The sequence below is a fragment of the Drosophila arizonae genome, chromosome 2 (genome assembly GCF_054131065.1).
Source record: "Drosophila arizonae isolate 15081-1271.41 chromosome 2, UAZ_ARI_1.0, whole genome shotgun sequence".
Taxonomy (NCBI): Eukaryota; Metazoa; Arthropoda; class Insecta; order Diptera; family Drosophilidae; genus Drosophila; species Drosophila arizonae.
In genome coordinates, this window is record NC_142922.1 from 30,598,715 (window position 1) to 30,612,713 (window position 13,999).

Here is a 13,999-nt window from a genome sequence, read left to right on the forward strand (position 1 = left end):
TAAAATTAAATAAACAGAAAAAAATGATGTTAGATATTAACCTAATTATGTAACATTTATTCAAGAATTTTTTGTAGTACAAATTGTTTTATTTACTGGGTTAAAGTTCATATTACATATGCTTTATGCGCAGGTGCAATACGAATGGATACAATTCTAACCTTATAATTTTTAAAATATATATTTTACCTAAATATAACATTTTTTATGCATACATATTGGAGTTGACGAAAATGATTAACATGATAATGATGATTCTAAATAATATAAAAATTTTTAATTTTGACTGTTACCACTCTTAATTATATATTTTCGAAATTAAAAAAAAAAAAAAAAAAAAAAAAAAGAGTATATTGGTGACACACTTATCACAATCTGACCAATTTTTAAGATCCTTCGAGGAGAGCGAACATCATAAAGACTCATTAAATACATCCTAATCGCTATTATTTCTAGCGCGATCTGAACTGATCTTAGAATGAAGAAAATTATTAAGCGATCTTTAACGAAATACATTTTCTGTGTAAGATTAAAAACGATTGCACTAATTATTTATCCCGACACTTTCAATCATACATAGATTCTTCATTTCGGTGTATCACAAACAGATTTATAAACAAGTAAAAGTGCTTGCAGGCCAGTAGAGCCTGCACAACTAGAAGATCCCCTGAACCCTGTAAAGATATGATTTTCCAATCATTTTATGCTTCACTTATACACGCATACAAAAACACATTCACATAATTGCACGAAAAAACTCGCATGCAAAAACACCCACTCTGCTAACTGCGATGTCAACAGTTAACAGAGACTGCGCTATATCGAGGACTGCTTTCTTGAAAAACTCTTCTATTTCTATTCTTCTATTGGGAGTATCTTTATCAAACTTGCAGAACATGATAGTAACATGTGTCAAATGTGCATATTTCCCATTTTCAATAGGTTCGGGGTATACAAATATGTTAGAAAGCTCGAGTGGTAAAGAAAATAAAATGGAAGGTACTATACTTGTATCAATCGCCAACCTAAATAAATTTTCAATTCAAAAAAATATAGTCCCCTCACCATTTATACTCACGAAAAATCCAATACTGTTAGCAGTTAACCTCTTATCCCTTGATATTACATATCACTTCTACCAATAACACTACTTCATTGGAAAAATGCATTCAGCAAATATTGTCGAAAAGCTGTACTTAATAACTTCTGAGTGGTCCTTGCAGAAATGTTCAACACGTAATTTAAAAACCTTAAAAACCTAAATGTTTATCAATTTAATAAAAATGCACTCATTTTCATGTATCGGTTATATGAGGTTCGATAACGTAATTGCATTAAAACGGATATAGTTATCGATTATTAAAAACAATTTTGGCCTGCGGGTGAGGACATTCTCTATATACTTTGAGATCGACGTATTCATACATATGAGTAGACCGACCAATAGACAGACAGAGAAACGGGCAAGCAAAAACAGATAGATCGACTCAGCTCGTCGTCAGCACATCATATTCTGTTTTTACCTATGTACATATCCCTAGAAAATACATAATTTCTAATTTGCTATTTATAATAGATGCTAGTTTGCCTACTTCGTTTCTTTTTATAAACAGATGAAGTATATTTCTGCTAGTTATGAAAAGCTATCGAATCTAACTTATGGACGACTCATTTAAAGTTTCTCATAATAAAATTAACTCTAATATTTATATTCTAATTTATAGCTAACTTATCTCTCTAATAATATCAGATATGTGTAACTAAATAAAAAATAAATATATTAATACAAATCTTTTATTCGCTCTACTTTTTAATTTATGATAATATTATCGACTTTACGTGCAAACATACAAATATGAATGTGATGCTTCTATTACGGCCATCCGGGCCGAACTAGTTCCATGAACAAACAGTGTTATCGGTTCACCGACTAAAATAATGAATTTTTCACGTCATCCACGCTGTCTGACATAAAATATGTGAGTATTATATTTTAAAGTCACAAATACTAATCATCTTTGGCTTTACTGTTGTACCAATACGAATGTATTCTGCTGTTTGATTGTGGCCTCTCCATTCTCAATGTCAATTATTCCGCGGTTCTTTTTTTTTGACAAAACATTCTGTGAACACCGCGAAATTGGCTCTCTTTTTTATTTCAACATACAATAGAAGTGCGTAAATATGAAATTTATTTATACCTTTCCATTTACAGTAGTTATTTAAAGTAGAAGGATTGCTAATTGTGCCGGATAGTGGTCTCCGACAGACAAACACATATACATTTGCATATGTAGATATACACACGCATACACGCGTACCTACATACACTAAAAATTTTTGGCAAATAATTGAAATCGTATGTAAAATGTGCGTTTGTGCGTAAACCGATCTATAAATTGAATCACGCTTATGTATGTATGTATTCTGTTATGTATGTAACCAAGTTAATTGATTTGTTTAGAAAATATCCACTCATATACACATTTCGTACACTTATTCTCTTTCTATATTATATAAATTAGTGCAACATTCAAAGTAAAGTGAACGCCGTCCACCGTCAATTGGCTCTCTCTTGCTTATTACGTCGACTGCCTCAACAAATTTTTGTTACACACTGCAAAGAAATACCCCTAACACAAAGGCTTTCAATTGCAACATCTAGCAGGTCCCATAGGGGGCCGCCTCAATATCAGCTCAAGCAACCTCTTCAGCTCAGGTATGTTTGGGCAGATATATAGATTGCCTCGTAGTTTCTATGAGAACATAATATCTATCGCACTAGACGTTTGTATTAATTTGACATTTATTTTACAGCCAGTTTTATAACATAAACCTTGCTGCGTGGACCCATCCAAATACAACCGACTCTTCTGAAGAACTCACAACTGAAGCGTTTTCGGAAGAGGATCGTCAAAGGAACAATAAGGCGGCGGAGATGACATTACCAAGCGCCGCTCGCGTCTACACAGACGTCAACGCTCACAAGCCTGATGAATATTGGGATTATGAGAATTACGTTGTCGACTGGGGAAACCAGGATGATTATCAATTGGTCCGCAAGTTGGGGCGTGGCAAGTACTCCGAGGTGTTCGAGGCTATCAATATAACGACAACTGAGAAATGTGTTGTGAAAATATTGAAGCCAGTTAAAAAAAAGAAGATTAAGCGCGAAATCAAGATTTTGGAAAACTTGCGTGGGGGCACCAACATAATAACGCTCTTGGCCGTTGTCAAAGATCCAGTGTCCCGCACCCCAGCACTGATTTTCGAGCATGTGAACAATACAGACTTCAAACAGCTGTATCAAACATTAACAGACTATGAGATTCGCTATTATCTGTTTGAGTTACTTAAAGCACTCGATTATTGCCATAGCATGGGCATAATGCATCGCGATGTGAAGCCACATAACGTAATGATAGATCATGAAAATAGAAAGTTACGTCTCATTGATTGGGGACTTGCTGAATTCTATCATCCGGGTCAAGAGTATAATGTCAGAGTGGCTTCGCGCTACTTTAAAGGACCCGAGCTTCTTGTTGATTATCAAATGTACGATTATTCACTGGACATGTGGTCGCTGGGATGTATGTTGGCGTCAATGATCTTTCGCAAGGAGCCATTCTTCCATGGTCATGATAACTATGATCAACTCGTTAGAATTGCCAAGGTGCTGGGCACCGAAGAACTGTACGCGTATCTTGACAAGTACAACATCGATTTAGATCCGCGATTTCACGATATTTTACAACGTCATTCCCGCAAGCGTTGGGAACGTTTTGTTCATTCTGATAATCAACATCTGGTTTCACCAGAAGCATTAGACTTTCTCGATAAGCTATTGCGTTATGATCACGTGGATCGTCTTACAGCTCGCGAGGCTATGGCGCATCCATATTTTTTGCCAATTGTTAACGGGCAGGTGAATCCCAACAGCCAGCAATAGACATGGATTTATATTGTAAATTATACAAACTTATGTCGAAGCAGCACGGTAAAAGTTACAAGGACGGATACGAGCACATTGAAAAGGAAAAATCGTTATGTGCTAAGGATAAAAAGATTAATTAAGATCAAATTCAATAAAGAAAAATCGCATCGACTAACAGTTCGGAAACATAACACCGATTTCACACAAAATAGATCAATAGAAATGTTATAATGAAAGGCAGATTATTCAAATTATAGTTTTTGAAATACGAACAGACAGTGATTAAAAAAGTACTAATTTCCATATACAATTTAAATATTTCTGTTTACAAATTCATACATGCACATGCTTAAAAATTAACATCAAGCAACATTATAATTAACATATATTTATACCAATAATTATAAATATAATCCAATAAATCTCCATTTCTTACAAAATCGTTCAAGCTCTTACAGTACGGACATTGACCTCTTGGGGTCCAGTAACGTTAATGGAGCTACCATCGCTCAGGCCGCTAGCCAACAATAATCAGCACCGGCATGGCGGTCTCCTTTGAACTGAAATAAACTAAGAACGGTATAGAATATTCAGCAATTCATAATCGCAGATAACGTCAGAGTCACACATATAGATATTTTGTAAACCGAAATACTTTAGTTTTGATGAACCTATCGTTTGTTTTTCCAAAAGCACCTTGAAGAGGGGCATTAAAAAGTAATCGTTCACAATGTAGTATAAACACATAACTATAATGAACAAGTAAGAAAGCTCCAGTCGAGACTGCTCGACTAGGAGATACCCTGAACCCTCCAAGCTGATATTCTAATCATTCTGCACTTCTTTTATGCACACATACATACACATGCATCCACACGCACGCATAAGCCTGCGCTCTGCTAACTGCGCAGTAAGCAGCGACTGCGCTTGGGCTGCGCTGCAGTGTGGGCAATATTATGAGAATTTATTTGTTAAATAATTTCTTTTGTAGACATAAGATCTTAATGAAACTTTCAGAGTGTAATCATATGATGAATATGGGTGTACATTCCAAAGCACAAGTCTCTAGTATTTGAAATACGCTTTTTACAAAAGTGAGGGTGAGGGGGTGAATTTAAGGGTGGGGGGTAAATTTTAACAAAAACCGAAATTGTATAAATTGCATATAAGCATACATTAAAAATTTGGAGACTCTAGCAATAAGGGTGTAGAAGATATAATTTTATAACTGGTTTTCGATAAGGGTTTTTATCGATAAAAAAAGATCGGGATGAGTTATCGATTTTTAATGATAAACTTGATATGCGCGCTGTAATTACGGACATTTTAAAAAAAATTTGAAGTCTCTAGCTCTTATATCTTCTGAAATCGACGCGTTCATACATACGGACGGACGGACAGACAGACGGACAGGGCCAAATCAACTCAGCTCGTCGCCCTGATCAAGAATATATATACTTTGTGGGGTCTGCCACGCCTCCTTCTGCCTGTTACATACTTTTAACAAAACCATTATACCCTGATTTCCCATTTTCAATGGGTTCAGGGTATAAAAATAAAATGTTAAAAATAAATGGAGATAAAATCTTAAGTGGCTACCACGAATCGTGCACGAACTCAACAGCAGACAACAGGACACAACAAATTCTTGGAAAAATTCTCTAAATTGACTAATCAACAAGAATGAAAGTCTGTTCATTATGTTCGTCAACCAATAAAAAATAATTTTGCAACGACATTTCACATACATTTTCTTAACTTTACTACTGATTTCGCCTTTTAAAAAATTTAAAGAAAAGACAAATTACCCAATCCCAGCACGAAATGTTCCAAGGCTCACATTAATACACAAGTCGGAGTATTCTTACACATGCACACAATTCTATTCACACACGACCCAAGCTAATATTTCTCGACATTAACACTCAAATTTTAAATGAGGACATTGAAATTGCTTATAATGTATGTACGCAATAATACTTATTTGCCTAATTCTTGAAGATTATCAGATTTTGCTTCATTTTATACAGTTTCGTATCTCAGTTTTAATACCAGACTTGTGCACATTGATTAGTTTTTTGGAGAATAGAACCTAAATTTTTTATAGGATTATATTAAATCAACAAAGTCAACATTATATAAATTTCAAGTTGGGGTACTCCACTCGGGGGTACGGTATCAGAAATTAATGTTGCGCGCCCGAAGTACTCTTTCGATCTAATGCTGCATTTAGGGTTGACTGTACTCCAAGAGCCTAACTCTATGGAAAATATGTTCTTAAAGTGTGGCAAACATACAACTTTTGAATTGAGTTATTCGGGCAATTTTAAAGATTGCTGTGTTAGTACTTGGATGACTCTTTCAGAAAAAATTGCATTGAAAATATAATTTTGTGAGTACAAATGTGAGTAAGTATGCCTGCATGAATGTAGTATCTCAACACCAACGTTGATCTTCCGTTGTCACTCTAAAACTCCGTAAATGAAATCTGCGCACCATATGTTTGCATTATACAAATCGCACTACTACAGCTGGGAAAATGCAGCAAATTAAACTGTGAATTCAGCAACAGTTTTGTGGGAGTTCAGAAAATTTCCTTTGCAACAATCGGATCGAATTACCGTGTAATAATTGATACATACGACTAGTAAAGATTTTGTATCTTTTTTGTTTTACATTAGTATTATGATACGCGTATTTTGTTAAGAATATGATTCCGTCAGACAGCTTGAATAGTTGCCCTTGTTTAATAACTGGCTTGAGTGAAGTCAATAAAATTTAAGCGCTATATAATTGAGCATCAGCAAAGCAGAAAATATTCTATTTTTATACCCTATGTTTTAGTCGTTATTTATGCGGGTAGTCTGTTTTATTATACATTTGAATACAAAAATATATTTCTAATATCTGCATTCCAATTAATTTATTATTAACGAAGTTCCTAACTAGACCTTGATTATGCTTACCCCTTAAACCATTTTTTTTTCGTTCTGCAAACAGAATTAACGAAAATTATTTCAATATCTACCTCGAAATTTTATAAGAATTAAAAAAAAAAAAAATATATCTAAACCAATTCAGTTTTTTTTTTAATATTTCCTATTTTATCCTGAGCTAAAAAAGAATTCTGATCCATAAAAGTTGTTCAGCATAAGAATTGATGGCAACACGTTCAGTAAACACCCAATGGATCCACACCGGCCGGATCCCTTTTATATTGCCTATACGCATATACTACATTCATAAATGATGTCCAGATATCCCTTTATGGCTAGTATAAGCTCTAAGAGACAGTCTGCTTATCTGCCAGCCTGTATGAAAAATTCATGCAATTCAACAGAAGTCTTTGTATAAAAAATATATTAAAAACTACAATATAAAAACAAAATATATTATTATTAGGAAGGCAACAAATTTATTTTTGGCGAAGGCAACGGAAAAATGCTTCTCACTGAAATATATTTTGCAAATAAATTATGTTGATTTCCGTGGCGGAGTCATAGTTAATTACATTAAACATTATCTTTTTTATTTGACGGCGTCGTCTTCCAATAGACTCCGAATATTTAACCAAATTTGTACAGCACTGAAGTTATTAATGGAATATAATAAAGTGCTACATAAAATTAGTGCGGTAATATAATATATTTAATACATTTTAAACTTGCTTGGATAAGCTTTTATTCAAATTGGAATGAGTACAACTAACAAAACATACATGAATATTTTTTTTTTGTTTTTTTGTTATAGGTATTGTAAAACATTGAACAACATTAAAGAAATAAATTGTAATACGTGACTCCTTTAGCGCACCAAATCTTCGGGATTGAACATGCCCTGTCAATTAGAAATGAAATCAAATGGTTAAACAGGAAACATGAAGAAATTAAATGAAACTTACGCGTGCACGTCGTAAGATGGAGTCCTTGCTGGCATCGTAAGGATGATCTTTTGATGGGATTTCAAGAACAGCTGGTACTGGAGAAGTGTGCGCATCGATGACGTGACGAATAAGTTCGGCATATGTTTGATTTATCAGGATGATATCAATATCATCGCGCTTCAAAAAGCGTTTAAAGCAATCTTCAATTTCGCTGACCGCAGTATCTATAAAAAAAAAAGGAAATCATACAATATTAAACAAGGGCGATGTTTACATGAATTCTGGCTGTACTGAACGGTTATCAATAATTAATTCAGATCCGACTTGCAAGAAAACGAATATAACATTAGCTTGAGTTTCCCTTCTTATAGCTGAGTCGCTTTTGCTTTCTCATAAATAATTAATAATAATAATTAAATATACATTTTAAGCTATGATCACTGTTAGGTAATTCAAAACATCTCTTAGCTTTCTGTAAATTTCAATTCAGTGCTTAAAACAATGGTGGTCATGGAAACTTTTGACCAATAAGTTTTAATACTTATTCAACAAGTTAAACTAGTATATTGATTTCATGAAATACAATTTGTTGAAGTATTTTGCCCCCATTAAAATTAAGCACTGGAACTAGTGTGTAGTCGTGGAAATACAAGTATCAGTTACTAAATAATAGTCATTAATTATGGCGCTCGAGTTCGTATGTTGCAATTTTATATCTATAAATATAAATATTTATATGCGTTTCTCTATATGTATATTCATTCAAGCGAGCTGGATAAATATACCTAAAATATAATCAGAATCAGAATTTTAGAACTAAAATGCGGAAAATGTCATTTAGTACATCAAGTTGTTGCGGATACAATAGCAATAAAAGGTATTTAAAATGATTAAATAACTTACTTTTGTCGACTACCATGAAATTTGGATGGCGATTTTTGTTTATTTCTCCAACTCCTCCGAGAAGGAAACCGACGCAGGTATCCTAAAGGAAATAATTTAACGTTTATTTTAATATCAAATGCACGCATACACTTTTACATATTTATGATAAGCCGTACGTGTATGCAACTTATTAAATCTATTAACACAAGTTAATAAAAATCGATTTTATCGACACTGTTTGCTTTTTATTTTAGGTGCACCTACAGCAACTTTATTACTGTTGCTTTAAAGGATGTCATTAAAAAGCTCACCTCATCACCAATGACAGATATTAATTTTCCTTTAATAGCCGAATGCAAAGCCATTTTATTTCTTTAAGTTAAATTTTACTGAAACAGCCTATAATTTTTTTACTTAAATAAAATGTCAGCTGACGGGAGTCACGAGACGATAACATAAATACACTAAAATTACCATATGAAATACGCGAATATGGTCGCCCAATGCAAAGCATGCAGCCCTAGTCTGCGTGGGCATATATAATTCACGATATAAAAATTAATACCAACATATGTATCATATGTAGCATTTGAAAAAGATTTATGGAATATACATGAATTTTAAATAAAAAATGTGAATATTTAGAAACTTCGATAATATTTCTTTAGCCCTTCACAAACACCATTTACTTAAACTATTTAAAATACGATAGTTATATACTTATATCATTGATTTTAATTGGTAATCAAACTATTTTAAGTTATTTATTATAAATACATTATTCAAATCTATGGAGGGCTGCTAAGAAATAAACTACATTTCAGAAACCATTTTATCGAATATACGATTTCCACCAAATTAATCGATATTTGGTCTGTTTTTTGATTTCGCATCTCTAGTACGCACATGTTTTAAGAAATGTTTCGTGCCGGTGATATATTCAAAACAATTGTTCACGCAAGACAAGAGGACCGAAATGTCTACCTCAATGTTGCTGATCAAAATCTTCATGGAGCCGTAAGTTCAAACACAATCAAAGAACATATCATATTAATAGTTCTTCCTTAGAGCACTGAGTCGCAAGCACAATCAATCACTGCCCTCCTGTACAAAACGAATACTCGATCCATCGGTTTACGATTCCTTATTAAATATCTGAATCAATGCCCAAGTCACATTTTGAAAGATAAGGGAAATGTTTGGTTAACTATTATAATTAGAACCTGCAATAGTAAAGAAATTTGTTTATATGGAGAACTGATCTACGAAGCTGTGGGTAAGTTATAAAACTTAAGCATTGGTATTTCTCTACCTGCTTAGATTAAATTTACCGGCTTCTTGTATATCGATAAGAAGCTTTACTAATTTAGTTCGAACATGTTTTGTGGATATTTAGGTTTAAATGCAAGAAATGGCCAGTCTCACTTCTCAATAATATAAAATATAGATTAATAAACAGTCATGAGGATTCAGACACTTTATAAAAATTATTCAATATGTTTTAAAAAATAAGCTTGACATGTTGCTAAATTCAAAATTAGCACTATTATTCAAATAGACTACCATTTAAGAATATATTAAAGGGTGCTATTGTCTCCAGTTCTTCATAGATACATTTAACATTTTTTACCATAAAAAAAAAAAAGTAAAGACCTTAAGTAAATTATGTGCTAGTAAAACAGTCAGAAATTTTAGTATGACAGAGATTTACTTTGTGGGTGGCTCCACCTAGTACAAATTAAAATTTATTTGGTTTGTTTCCGTTCTCATGTGAAGAGCTCTTCTCTTGTCTTCTGACCTAAACTGTCGTATATTGCTACTGTTTATCACCTGAAAAAATTAAAGAGGGAACACAAATATTTTTAATTTACTGCTTTTAAAGCTAATTTTACGTAATTCAAATGTTTTATAATAATATATATATAATATAACTAATGCACTTTCGCCAGTCTGCAATTACTGTGACTTCATAAATTAAGTAATTAATTACGTGTGTTTACAGCTTTACTTGTAATACAAATACAAGTAGCACCTGAAACTGCGAAATGGTTTGGGTCAAATTGTCTAGGAAAGGTTTATGAAAGTCTTTCTTTTCTGAATAATAAGACAACCTTATGCTGTACGATTGCTTCACTGAAAGCCGTAAAGCAATGCTTAAAGTACTACCCAGGACCCAGTAAGTCCGGGAAGCTTGCAGTCACGCGATACCTTCTAACATTAGTGGACAGCTGCAACCCTGAAGTTGTCTATGAAAGTGGAAACTGTTGGTTACAATTGCAACAAGTACGTGGAAATTCGACCAATGCTAACCACAGCAACGACAAAGTTCAATGGCAAGAATTCCAATTCGGCTTGCTATGTAATCTCAACGAGCTATTGAATGATGCATTTCCCAAATATAAAGATAATACCAAGGACTTTGAGAACCATAAATTGAAACATTTTCATTTGGAATTAGAAGGAGATCCAATTAAAAGAGCAGCTCAAGTATGCACACGATTCTGCAATCTCACCGAGTTCCTTAAAATTGCGTTAAGGTATGTCCGAATAAAACGAACTTCTTGTTCTTTTTTTTATTATAGTTTAAATTTTTTAACAGCCAACCGTATCCTTCAAAAAAAATGATTTGTGCAAAGAGAATTTTGGATCTTATTCAACATGGCTTGACAGTGAACTATGGAAATTGTGAAAACATTGACAGCATGTGCTTTGAGAATCTTCTACCTCATATGCATACAAAACTATTGGAGCTGCTGGAAGTTTTAATGAACATGTAAGTTATTAAAAATTACAAAAAAAGAAAAAAGAAAATCGTTACTGTAATTGGGGAAGAGAAGATTTGAGTTTTACTTTTAGTGCATTATATTATATATACACCAACATTTTTTTGATGCGTAATCTAGGCGGTAAGAGCCGCAGGTTTTGGTGTGAATAGATATTATTATTAGATATATTTTACACTTGAAATTGATTTGATTATTAATAAATAGTTTATAAATTTGCAATTTTAAAAGATTTTTCTATTTAGCCAGTCTAAAAACTGACCAATTTGTTTCTATCTTCAGCTGTCACACTCACCTCAGACCGCATTTTCGATTGATGTCTAGCATTGTATTGGACTCGTTACAAAAAACAATGTGGTCAACGCCTGAAGGACTTTCGGTCCAGTTATTGTGAGTACAATTTTTTTAAATGGTATATTAGACATTTTCGGCGCAAAATTAATTTTTAATGCGTGCTAGATAAATCAAAATATAAAATGTGGTAACAGCTGTTTTGAGCTATACAATACCTGTGTTAGGGCACTTAATGTACCATTTGTTTATATCTTTTGTAGTAATTTACGAATTCAGGTTTACAAAGCAACAACATCATGGCTAACTACTTTTGCTGAGGGAAGCGGGTGCGATCTAATTGCTGAACGACTTGTAAAAATTTTACTCGAGGATGTGATAATCCGTCGGAGAGACATATATTTGGTGGTAATTATAATGAAGATTTCAATTGCGTTTTATTATAATTTTTTGATCTGCAGTCTGCAACTCAATCAAAAAATAAATCTAAGAGGAAGCGTACTGCGATGTCGGAAGCATCAGAATCACCATTTCAAAGCGAACTCCTAATTAATAAAAACAAGGAACTTCTTTGTAAGCAAGCATTACAATGTCTGCAACAAATTTTGGATTCAGTTGGCTTCCTTTTGAAACCACAACTTCTAAGGGTAAGCATAGTATTACACAAGGAGAGTATACAACCTGACATTGTAAAAGCTGAGAGGACCTTTCGATCTAGATCTAGACATATTCATCTGCATATCGCTTTTTAAAAAATAATTTATGGGTTTGTCAAGCGTCTACAGAAAAAATGCATTTGTACTTATTGCGAATATTTTTGTACACGTTATTTAAATCACGTGGAAGAAACCTCTAGTCGTGACCCAGTACAGAAATTTTTCACCATACTTCATAATTTGTATTTATGCAAAAATGCTGTTGGGCTTAGATATCAAAGGTATAGCGGCTCAAAAACTTTATGGGGTCTGCAAAAATCCTTCCACCTGTTCCATAGATTTTGAAATTTCAATTAATATTATACACGGAATTCCCATTTCAACTTTTGCGAAATGGGGCCAATTTTCGAATATGAATCTTATTACATTGTATTAAAAACAAAGATTAGCGATATAAAGTGAAAAAGTGAGGTTGAAGTAAGTAATTTTGCTAGACTTTCCAAATATTTTCGAGGTTATAATATCGAATATTTAATTATTTTATAATTAATTATTTAATACTTCATAAATATTTAACATTATAAATTTAATTGAATTAATTTATTTGAACATTATTTATAGAATATGTTGAGCACTATATTAGAAAACAGTGCTCAAATATATGAGAAGCGTGCGTGGAAGGAAAACGTTTACACCGAGTGGACCTGCCGCATTGAGTTGTACAAAACTTTATTTACATTTATAAAATTGAGAAATATACCCTGCCCTCCTCCGTCGGAGATTGTTTTGACCATAATTGAAGAATCTAGCAAAAAAGACCCAAACTCTGACATACGAATTTGTTGTAAAAATATGATAGCTTCAGTTGAAAAAACATTACACCCTCAAAGGGAGAGTTTAATTTTCAAGAAAGACGATCAACAGAGTACATCTACAATACAAATAAATGGAAATACAAATTACGAAATTGCATCTGAAACTCAACAATCTACAGATAATAATGAAAACACACAACTAAAAGAGGCTGTGCCTTCCACTACCGTTCTTCCTATAGACAATTTAAATGAAGAAACGCCAAGTGCCCCTGTATCGAAAAGAATTCGTACGTCTTCGGAAAGTAAAGATAACACAAAATGTAAAGATAATACACCAAAAAAGAAAGTCGTTATTGATGGAGATGCTTTGGAAAGTCCAGCAAGTAATAATCATGTAATTCTGCCAAAAGCTTATGTAAAAGAGCCTCTTGAAAAAGTTTTGGATGCTCCACGAATCAATAATCCTGTACTTACCCAAAATATATGTGCAAAAGAGTCTACGAAAGTATCGAGCGATACTAAACATAGCACACCTGAAAATATTTCAATTGAATCAAAACCTAGTAAAAGTGATGACGATGATTACATTGCTGAGTTGCAGGCTGCTTTTGTCGATGAGTTGAAATAAAAGAAGTTAATTTTTATATAAATATCTTGTTAATTTTAAAAATAAAAAAAAATAAAAAAGGATAATAACGTCGTTTATTTATCACAAAATGAGGGTTTTAGCTTCTAAAGTAAGTACATCTGAA

At 33.0% G+C, this 13,999-nt stretch overlaps 3 protein-coding genes and 1 long non-coding RNA gene across 12 annotated transcripts; 2 read left to right on the top strand and 2 right to left on the bottom strand.

Moving 5' to 3' along the window:
- The first annotated feature begins 1,838 nt into the window (after nucleotides 1-1,838).
- On the top strand, nucleotides 1,839-5,672 carry CkIIalpha (casein kinase II subunit alpha). 8 transcript variants are annotated; one of them, XM_089471290.1, is made up of 4 exons: nucleotides 1,870-1,979; nucleotides 2,216-2,434; nucleotides 2,526-2,719; nucleotides 2,818-5,672. In XM_089471290.1, the coding sequence occupies exons 2-4, from the start codon at nucleotides 2,417-2,419 to the stop codon at nucleotides 3,947-3,949; spliced, it is 1,344 nt and encodes a 447-aa protein (XP_089327416.1). In that variant the 5' UTR covers nucleotides 1,870-1,979; nucleotides 2,216-2,416; the 3' UTR covers nucleotides 3,950-5,672. The 8 variants fall into 8 exon arrangements, with proteins under 8 accessions (XP_089327440.1, XP_089327416.1, XP_017874529.1 ...); XM_018019040.2 differs by having other exon boundaries at nucleotides 2,216-2,418; XM_089471318.1 differs by having other exon boundaries at nucleotides 2,216-2,414.
- Nucleotides 5,673-7,581: 1,909 nt separating this feature from the next.
- Nucleotides 7,582-9,173, bottom strand: Vha14-1 (V-type proton ATPase subunit Vha14-1). Its single transcript, XM_018019043.2, has 4 exons — nucleotides 9,014-9,173; nucleotides 8,721-8,802; nucleotides 7,836-8,041; nucleotides 7,582-7,771 (listed from the first exon to the last, which is right to left on the bottom strand). Exons 1-4 carry the CDS (start codon nucleotides 9,065-9,067, stop codon nucleotides 7,739-7,741), a joined length of 375 nt encoding a protein of 124 aa, XP_017874532.1. The 5' UTR covers nucleotides 9,068-9,173; the 3' UTR covers nucleotides 7,582-7,738.
- A 385-nt stretch (nucleotides 9,174-9,558) lies between these two features.
- Nucleotides 9,559-13,943, top strand: LOC108621617 (proline-, glutamic acid- and leucine-rich protein 1). Of its 2 annotated transcripts, none has more exons than XM_018019034.2 (8): nucleotides 9,559-9,719; nucleotides 9,771-9,978; nucleotides 10,705-11,239; nucleotides 11,302-11,475; nucleotides 11,768-11,875; nucleotides 12,040-12,184; nucleotides 12,238-12,423; nucleotides 13,054-13,943. In XM_018019034.2, the coding sequence occupies exons 1-8, from the start codon at nucleotides 9,621-9,623 to the stop codon at nucleotides 13,873-13,875; spliced, it is 2,277 nt and encodes a 758-aa protein (XP_017874523.1). In that variant the 5' UTR covers nucleotides 9,559-9,620; the 3' UTR covers nucleotides 13,876-13,943. The 2 variants fall into 2 exon arrangements, with proteins under 2 accessions (XP_017874523.1, XP_089327353.1); XM_089471227.1 differs by having other exon boundaries at nucleotides 12,040-12,181.
- On the bottom strand, nucleotides 11,769-12,080 carry LOC149270872 (uncharacterized). Its single transcript, XR_016270529.1, has 2 exons — nucleotides 11,995-12,080; nucleotides 11,769-11,940 (listed from the first exon to the last, which is right to left on the bottom strand). It is a non-coding gene; the product is annotated as an uncharacterized LOC149270872 (long non-coding RNA).
- Nucleotides 13,944-13,999: the final 56 nt, after the last annotated feature.